We start from the raw sequence: 8,863 nt of genomic DNA, 5'->3' as shown, positions 1-8,863 counted from the left end.
TTGAGCCAAGAAGCTCTTCCCTGTGAGGGTGCTGAGGCGCTGCCACAGTGTGCCCAGATAAGCTGTGGCTGCCCCATCCCTGGCAGTGTTCAAGGCCAGGTTGGACACAGGGGCTTGGAGCAACCTGCTCTAGTGGAAGGTGTCCCTGCCCGGGGCAGGGGTTGGAGCTGGAGGAGCTTTAAGGTCCCTTCCAATCCATTCTATGAGAACCAGAGGCTGTTCCAGCTCCTGCTGTGCCTTTGCAGCAGCAACAAGCGCTAACAGGGATCCAGCTCTGCAGAATAACTAACGGAGGGTTTCTCCTCCAGGTTTCTCCTTCTCTTGGGCCATGCTTTTCCCTGTATGGGCTTTGTTTTTCCCTGCTATTCCACTCCTTATCTACCAACTCAACACCTCACCCCTTTGCGCTCTCCTTTTGCCCCAGTTACCTGTGATGAGCCACAGCAGCTCCTCACTTCCCTCAAGCATCCCTTCCCTCTGGGCACTGCAGGCTTCATCCATATTAGCCAAGCACCCTGCTTGTCACCGTGAGGAAGACCACGGCGTGGTCTGCTGCTGTATGTGTTTGTCCTCCTCCATCCCACAATGGCCAGCATTTAGCATCGCACCATGAAGGGGAGGCTTCCAGCCAAACCCAGGAGGCTGAGGATCTTGGAGCTGAGTATGTTATACCCATGGCCCCAGCATGAGAGCACAGGGGGACAAATTAGCACAGAGGTGGCATTGCTCAATTAATTTAAGGACCCCAAGGGAAGAAGGGCACCATGATCCACAGCAGCCCCCATGGGAGGGACTGGGATCAAGAGAGGCTGGACAAGGAGGTGGGATGGGAAAGGGAACATTACTACCTCCTCCCAACCCAGCCTGAATTCTTCATCTCCACTTTGGGGCTAAAACCAAGGAAAACCAACACTCAGGATTTCCTAATGGATTGTTTTTAACAGCAAAACTGAAGAGCACATGAGAACTACAGTAAACTGTGATTCTTCTTCATCCCACCAGACTCTTCCCTGGGGTTAGTCAAGATGCTGATGGTTCAGTGAAGAGAGGTACAGCCATTAGTTTAGCCGTGCCAGAAAGTTGGAAAACTGGTGTATGTATTTTAGTCCAGAAAAAGGGCAGAACAAAACCAAATGAAGATATAACTGAAGAGAACCAAACCAGGGTATTTCCAGAGGGACTGGTCCTCCGAGGACAGAGACGAGCGGTCACTGAACCTGCGCCCAAAAAGCCAGGCTGCATCTGGGACGGGCCAGCAGGAGAGAGAACAGTGATTTACCAGGAGAACCACCATAGGCAGTGAGCAGCATCCTGCCAGGGCTGGGCAGGAGAAACGCCCCACTTCAATCCTGAACCAGTTTGTGAACAGCAACAAAGGAAAAGCCTCCAGGGAAAAGCCAACACTCCTTCACTTTGCGAATGTTGTGCCCAGCGCTGGCTCCACACGCTTATTCCTACAGGGATGCAGATGGGCACTGTGGAATGGAGGCAGAACGCAGGCAGCAGCCACGCTGCCAGTCCCTGCACTGACAGAACTGCAAGTGCTGCTGCAAAAACCTCACTCGAGGTGTCCTGAGCAAATATGAGAAGCTGAGGCTTAAAATCTGGGAGGAAGGTTCATGCCTCATGCAGCTCCCATCCTCTGTGCTTTGGGTGCTACTAAGAATGTTCCTTCAGACATCCCTTCCTCATCTTGCACCTTCCAAGTGTTTTATAGAGCTGCCTACCTTGGTTTCTAATGGCAAGTGACAATCACAAGGACTAGCAGGATACAATTATGTGTTTCAGGCTTTAAACATTCCCTTTGCACACCCAATCCCATAAACCCCCAACGCCTCTTGTTTGCACAGCCTGGGAACACACAGATATGCCTTTTCCTCTGGCCTTAACATCCTGCAGGCTCCCCAGATCCTCAGAGCTCTGCCTCCATCCCCCCATCACCCTGAGCCAACCACGGCATTCACCTCCAGACCTTCACAGCATCTACCCAGCGCCTGATGACACATACAGACATCGCCTGCAGCACACATGTCAACCCCAAGACCCTTCCGTCCTTCTCCTCACCTTCTATCCAGTTACATAGACCTGGTTTTGATGAAGTCTGGAATAAGCCTTCCAGTGCCTAAAGGGGCTCCAGGAGACCTGGAGAGGGGCTTTGGACAAGGGATGGAGGGACAGGACAAGGGGAATGGCTTGAACCTGCCAGAGGGGAGACTGAGATGAGCTCTGAGGCAGAAGCTCTTCCCTGGGAGGGTGCTGAGGCGCTGGCACAGGGTGCCCAGAGGAGCTGTGGCTGCCCCATCCCTGGCAGTGTTCAAGGCCAGGTTGGACACAGGGGCTTGGAGCAACCTGCTCTAGTGGAAGGTGTCCCTGCCTGTGGCAGGCAGTTGGAGCTGGAGGAGCTTTAAGGTCCCTTCCAACCCAAACCCTCTGATATTCTGGTTCCTGACCCTTAACCACTAACAGCTGGGCTTGGGTCATTCAAAAACCATCTCAGATACCTCAGTTCCTCCTAGCACACATGAACTTTTCCAGGCCTGCCCTGCGCTGCAGCACCCAGCACCCAGCAGCTGCAGAGCCCCACGCTGAGTGCACAGCGACTACATACATTGTATGGACATGGGAGACACGATCTCTTCGTCCAGGTCATCCACATCATCAGTCATGATGAAGTGCGAGGGGTTGGGCCGGGGGGTGCCCATCCAGCTGGGGTCGATGTTGAGGGCTGATGCCAGGCTGTGGATCCCGGGGTTGTTGACAATCTGGAAGCCACAGAGCAGCTCGATCTGCTGCCAGCGATGCAGGCGCTCCCGCAGCGCCGCCGTCACCTCGCTCAGCGCTTGCCTGGAAGGAGGGTTCAAACAGGGAAATGTGGGCAATGAAGGAAAAACACACCATGAAGTGCCTAAAACAGGGAGGTCAGAGGTTCAGCTTTGCATCCCAGTGCTAGAGACATCTCTCATTCCACTTCCAGGAATTCACCACACAGCAACAACTGACATATCCCAGGGTAATGGGTTAAGAATCCCACCACATCCCAAATCCTTTTGACAGGATTTTGAATTACTCTTCGTAACTGTTATTTCTGGTTTGACACAGAATTTAAAGTTATTGGTTAAAAGGAGCAAGCCCGAGCTCAGCTCAATACAGTCAGCACTACACAAGTGCAGCAAAATGAGACCAAGAGCACTTGTAGAGGCCACAGCACGCTCACATCTGTGAGAGGAGAAGGGGAGCAGGAGTAAGGGATTCAGCAGATACTCACTTTGCAGTCAGGATTTTATGATCAACATCATCCAGAGACGAGCTGTGAGCAACGTGGAACGTTCCAAACAGGGTGTTTCGCTTCTTCTTGATTTTTTCAGCCTGGAACATCAACAGAAGAAGGTCACAGGAAGAAGAGGACCTCGTGTGGCCTCCAGGCCAAGAACGTCCTGGATGGGGAAGCCAGAAATAGGCCCCGCAGCTGTCTGCACACGTGTGAATAGTATGAATTGTGGTTCACTGGGGGATGTTATCCCTCCTCACACAGTGGGTGAGGAATTGCCAGCAGCCAGGAACCAGCTGGGGGGCTCCTGCTCCTCCTGGTCCTTCTCCTGATTTCCCAACACTCAGGGGAACTGAAGTGGTTTAGTTCACACAATGAATGGCTGAAGCTTGTTCTGGCTTTCCCAGGAACAAACTAACAAACACACGGTTAATGCCCCGGGGTTGTTGGTTTGGGGAAGCAGTTTTTAGTCTGAGGTTGGTTTTCTTTACCTTCCCTTTGTGGCAAAGTCTCGAATTTAAAGGAATGTGAAATCAAAGTGGAGTGGAATTTAGGTTCACAGATCTAGAGGCCTTAACCCGAGACTCAGACAAAGCAAGGACATGGACAGGAGAACCGAGACAGCAGAGGGAAAACCACTGAAAAGTTAAAATGTTCATAATAAGAACATATGAAGGAAGGGTTTTTACACTCTGCCAGCGCTGGCTGCTGCGTGTGTCCACAGAGACAAACGTGTTACAACAGCATCCCTGCAGCTCAGAGCTTTCTGGTTGCCACAGTAAATTTGAACCAACAGGGAAAGCAGAAATGATTCATCTCTACAGATCATATTCACGTTCAACATGCTGTTGCCTCGGCATGTAAATGACCTAGAGCAGGGATTACGCTTAATAGGTGCAAACCCTTCTGCTTACTAATGACCCACAGGACTGTCACATGCGCAGAGATCCCTTTTCTGCACCTTCCCTGGGCTGCAGCACATTGAGGGCACAGTGATGCCGTGCAGGGGCATGCCCTGGACAGGCCATCGCTCCTCACCATCCCTGGCAGTGTTCAAGGCCAGGTTGGGCGACATGCTCTAGTGTGAGGCATCCCTACTCATGGCAGAGGGTTGGAACTGGATGAGCTCAAGGTCCTTTCCAACTCAAATCAGTCTGTGATTCTATGATCCTATGATTAAAATGGCAATGAAGAAGGTGCAGAGCAGCTGGCTGTACCAGCTTCATTTCCCAAACCCATGGGGAGCACCCATGATGAGGACATTGATGTTCTCACCCCTTCCTTGGCCACCAGCAGCTGCTTCTCGGCGTTCTGCTTCTTGATGTTATAGTACTGGACCTCCACCTCGTGGGTCAGCTGGAGCCACTTCTGCAGGGCCTCGGGTGCAGCCCAGCTGCAGTGGGACTCCAGCTCCTTCTCCGCGTTCTTGAGCGCCATACGGACCTGGAGGAGAAGCGCCTGCGCGTTGCAGCGGTGGAGGGGACACCCTGCCCTGGCAGCGCCACCCCTCCGCTGGCGGCCGACCCGGCACGTGTCAGGCAACAGCAGAAAGAGGAAGGCTCCACACGGCTTCATCTCACTCAGGAGAGAAGCAGAAGTTGCTTTGAGAGGTGGTGGGCAAGGGAGAGGGAGCGCAGCAGCGCAGCCATCGCCAGACAACGGCCGTCAGGGATCTGAAGGGGGCTACAAGGATGCTGGAAAGTGACTCTTCATCAGGGCCTGTAGGGACAGGCCAAGGGGAATGGCTTGAAACTGCCCGCGGGGGGGCTGAGAAGAGCTCTCAGGTTATGGTGCTGAGGCCCTGGCACAGGGTGCCCAGAGAAGCGGTCGCTGCCCCATCCCTGGCATTGTTCAAGGCCAGGTTGGACACAGGGGCTTGGAGCAACCTGCTCTAGTGGAAGGTGTCCCTGCCCAGGGCAGGGGTTGGGACTGGAGGAGCTTTAAGGTCCCTTCAACCCAAACCATTCCATGTTTCTGTGACTCTCCTTCCATCCCAGCTCAGTCTCCTCCACACACTCAATCCTGCTGGAGAACGGAGAGATTACAAAACTAGAAGAAAGTGGGCAACAAGCAAGTCAGACACCCAAACCTTACATAAAGCATTCAGTGCTAGAGCCCAGCATGAACTAACACTTCTCTGCCATTACACATGACATGGAGAGACTTCAGAGGCCTGACACAAGCCCTGCAGGTGTAATTGCCAGGGAGCCAAAGGCACCAGGTTACACACAGATCCTCTGAAGTCCCTTTCTGGGTCCTGAAGGACACTGGCAAGGTCCATCAAGAAGCAGCAAAGAGGCACCACCCAGGAGAGGTCAACTGCTTATATCCCTTATGTGTAATTTAGTCTTGTTGAGCATAACAAAGCCTAAATCACTGGATTCAGAATGGCAGACCCCAGGCAGGTCTGATATTATCCCTCTGACACGAGCAGCACCACTCCCACCACAGGCAGAACTGACCACGATCCACAAGCATCTGGGATTTAGGAATAAGGACAATCAGGAAATGTGACACCAGCGATTTGGGGTAGAGGAGTGCTCAAAACCTTGACAGGAATGTTTCTAGGGACAGGTGGAAAAGGGAAGTGGTACAGAACAACAGCTAAGGACCAGGAGTTGAGATGAACAGTGGCCAAAAAAAACCCTCTTGGTTCTGCAGGGAACCAACACAGGTAGGAGTTTCTTTGTGAGGCCACACTCTCCTGTGAAGATTCCCAAGATCCCATTTTGATCAGAACACTTTATAGGGCAAGGAATGATCTGTGGGGCTGCAGCCCTGGCTGGGGTTGTGCTCTGGGGGAGGATGACCTAGTGAGGAGAGGACTGGTATGAACAACCCGCTATGGGAGAGTCCCATCCCAGAAACACACTGCAGCTCTATCTCATACCCCCAGCTCCAGCAGGAGCTTCCAAACCCTCCAGTATCACTTTAGTGATAAGAACCATCTGCTGCAAAAGAAGGACTTGGTTTAATATTCCCTGGGACCCTAGAATATCTTAAATGGGATGAGGTTTATGGTCAGTGGGAGTGACTGGTTAATGTTGGTGGTGGTCTACAGCTCACTGGGATGGTGTCATGTTATAGGCACGCAGTGTGGGTCAGGTGGGTAAAACCAATACTCACCCTGGCAATGCATCCCTCCTGGAGGCCTCTAAGAAACAACAGAGCAGTTGAGTCACCTCCAGCTCTGCAGGTTTCTCACCAAACGTAAATGGAGGGGAGGAGGGATGGGTGAGATCCTGCCTTCTCCAGAAGCCAGGGGCAGGCTGGGTACAAGGGCTCGGGGTCACAAGAGGAAGGCTACACATCTTTTTTTAATGGCCCAAAACAAAGTGATAGTTTCTGTTTGTGTGAGTATGGACATCCCAGTGTGTGTCCTGCAACGGGGCTCAGGGACGTTGCAGGGAGGCTGGAGAGCAGTTGGGAGGAACAATGCCCCATCCCTGGCAGTGTTCAAGGCCAGGTTGGACACAGGGGCTTGGAGCAACCTGCTCTAGTGGAAGGTGTCCCTGCCCGGGGCAGGGGTTTGGGACTGGAGGAGCTTTAAGGTCCCTTCAACCCAAACCATTCCAGGTTCCATGATTACCAGGGCAAAGCTGGTCACAGGCACCTGCAGGTCTCTGGGCTGTTGGTACTCCAAGCAGGAAGGGAATTTCTCTTTGCTGACTATGTGCATACCCAGGCTACACTGCCCCATGGTTCCTGGTGACCTGATGGCCCACTTCTTCCTCCCTTGTCAGTGGAACCCACCAATTCCTGTCTTGTTTTCTGCCCCATCCTCCATGGTGGCAATGAAAGACTGGACGTGGTCAGGCTGGGGATATGCTGATGGCCTCAGAATTCCCAAGGCACTTGATTGGCTCATGCAATTCCAGCTCGCATCAGCTCAGGTTGAACTGATCTAGAAATTACAGTCAGGTAAAAACTGTCCCTCAGGGGAGCAGGAAGCAGCAACTGGATTTGTGGGATCAGGCATCTCTTGTAGGCTTGGGCAAAGGGCAATTCCCAGATGCTCATGCTCTGCCCTCTATTATTGCAGGTGCCATGAGCATCATCCTCGATTTCCTTATTCTCCTATAGCCTTTGCTGCAGGTCTCAGGGTTTGAAGCTGTAGGATTGGAAGGGCTTTTCCCAACCTACAACAAACTCTTTCACAAATGCTCTGTGCATCCTTCTGGACAAAACATGTTTCATTGTGCCCAGCAGCAGCATGAGACACAATATTCCAGACCTACATTAGGATACGTAACTTGGGGACATTTTTCCTGCTCATCTAAACTCAAAACTAGTACTTTTGAGAACTGCATCCCAACTCTAACCTTGCTGTAGAGATTCCTATCTAGTGCTGAATTTCCTTAGAAGCAAATCTCCTTCAGGCACCTCTCTGATCCACCAGAAAACGCATTAAGCACAACCAAAGTCCTTATAAATCTCTCCTAAACCCATGAATAGATACAAAAGAGCTTATGGTTGGGAGTAGGAATCAGGAGTCATCAGAGGGTGCAGCTATGGGTCAAGTTCAACACCTCTCCTTCCGTGGGGCAAGATGGGACAGTGTGTGGCAGCAGCACACTGACCCCACTGGCACAGCCCCTGCTCCCAGCGCACAGCAGCGTGGTTACGGAGTACAGAGGACTGGAAGAACTCCTCAGATCTCTTCCTCTGCAAAGGGCAGAGGCAAAGCAAAGTGGAAGAGCATCATAAGCAGAGCACCCCCGGGTTCCTCAGGGCAATGAGGCAGGGTGAGGAGCTGCTCGTGCTGCCTTACCTGCTCCAGCTCCTGCTCGGCATACTTCTGCCGGCTGAGCTCGTTCTCGGTGCCCTCCCGCAGCTCCCGCAGCCGATGGGCCTCCTGCTTGGCGATGCTGATCTCGTCCTGCAGCTTCTTCTCCAGGTGCACCTTCTCCACCTCCACAGAGCGATGCTCCTCCTGAGCCTTCTGCAGCCTGGAAGACACAGAGAGCCCCGTGCTGTGTGTGCCTGGCTGGTGGCACATACACAGGAGGCCACATCACAAGGGCTGCCCAGCCACCACCTACCCAACCCGGCTCTGTGTGACTCTGGGTTATGTGCACAGGGATCTCTTTGTGGAAACTCAAGGAAAAAGTTCACCATGGCCAGGGAAAAACTAAATCATCACCTCCAGAGTCTCAATTTATTTTCAGTGCTTTTACAGAAGTGAAGACCTTTGTTTAATGAACCAAAAAAGGAGAAGGAAGATCTGCCTGAGTAGGTCTGACCATCCAGATGGATGTTCCCCTTGTAAAAGCCTTCAAATTGAGACATGTCTTAATCTTGCCTGGAAGTTATTCTTTTCCTCATAACAGAATTAAATTGGTAGGAATTATATACATGGCAACAAAAAGTACCAACAGATTCCTTGTACCCATTGAGAAAGGTTCAACTGTTCAGGCTGGAAAGCCTCAGCCCTCTGAAGGAGATACCACCACGACCAGAGTGAGATGCTTCAGGGTTTCAATGATGTTTGCATGTTTTTGGTGTTTTTCATAGAATCATAATCTCAGAGCGGTTTGGGATGAAGGGACCTTAAAGCTCCTCCAGCTCCAACCCCTGCCCCGGGCAGGGACACCT

The 8,863-nt window shown here is 52.1% G+C and overlaps 1 protein-coding gene across 1 annotated transcript in view; it reads right to left on the bottom strand.

The window, feature by feature from the left end:
• STIM1 (stromal interaction molecule 1) overlaps positions 1-8,863 on the bottom strand; it is a gene marked incomplete at its 3' end in the record, with an annotated part of 34,671 nt that overhangs the window by 2,051 nt on the left and 23,757 nt on the right. The window contains exons 6-9 of the mRNA XM_010021223.1: positions 8,040-8,217; positions 4,544-4,711; positions 3,266-3,366; positions 2,609-2,844 (exon numbers count right to left, since the gene is read on the bottom strand). Of these exons, the coding sequence (XP_010019525.1) occupies positions 2,609-2,844; positions 3,266-3,366; positions 4,544-4,711; positions 8,040-8,217 (683 nt within the window). The remainder of the gene's footprint in view (positions 1-2,608; positions 2,845-3,265; positions 3,367-4,543; positions 4,712-8,039; positions 8,218-8,863) is intronic.

This window comes from Nestor notabilis, unplaced genomic scaffold, assembly GCF_000696875.1.
Source record: "Nestor notabilis isolate BGI_N333 unplaced genomic scaffold, ASM69687v1 scaffold12088, whole genome shotgun sequence".
Taxonomy (NCBI): domain Eukaryota; kingdom Metazoa; phylum Chordata; class Aves; order Psittaciformes; family Psittacidae; genus Nestor; species Nestor notabilis.
This window is presented reverse-complemented; position numbering and strand designations above follow the sequence as displayed.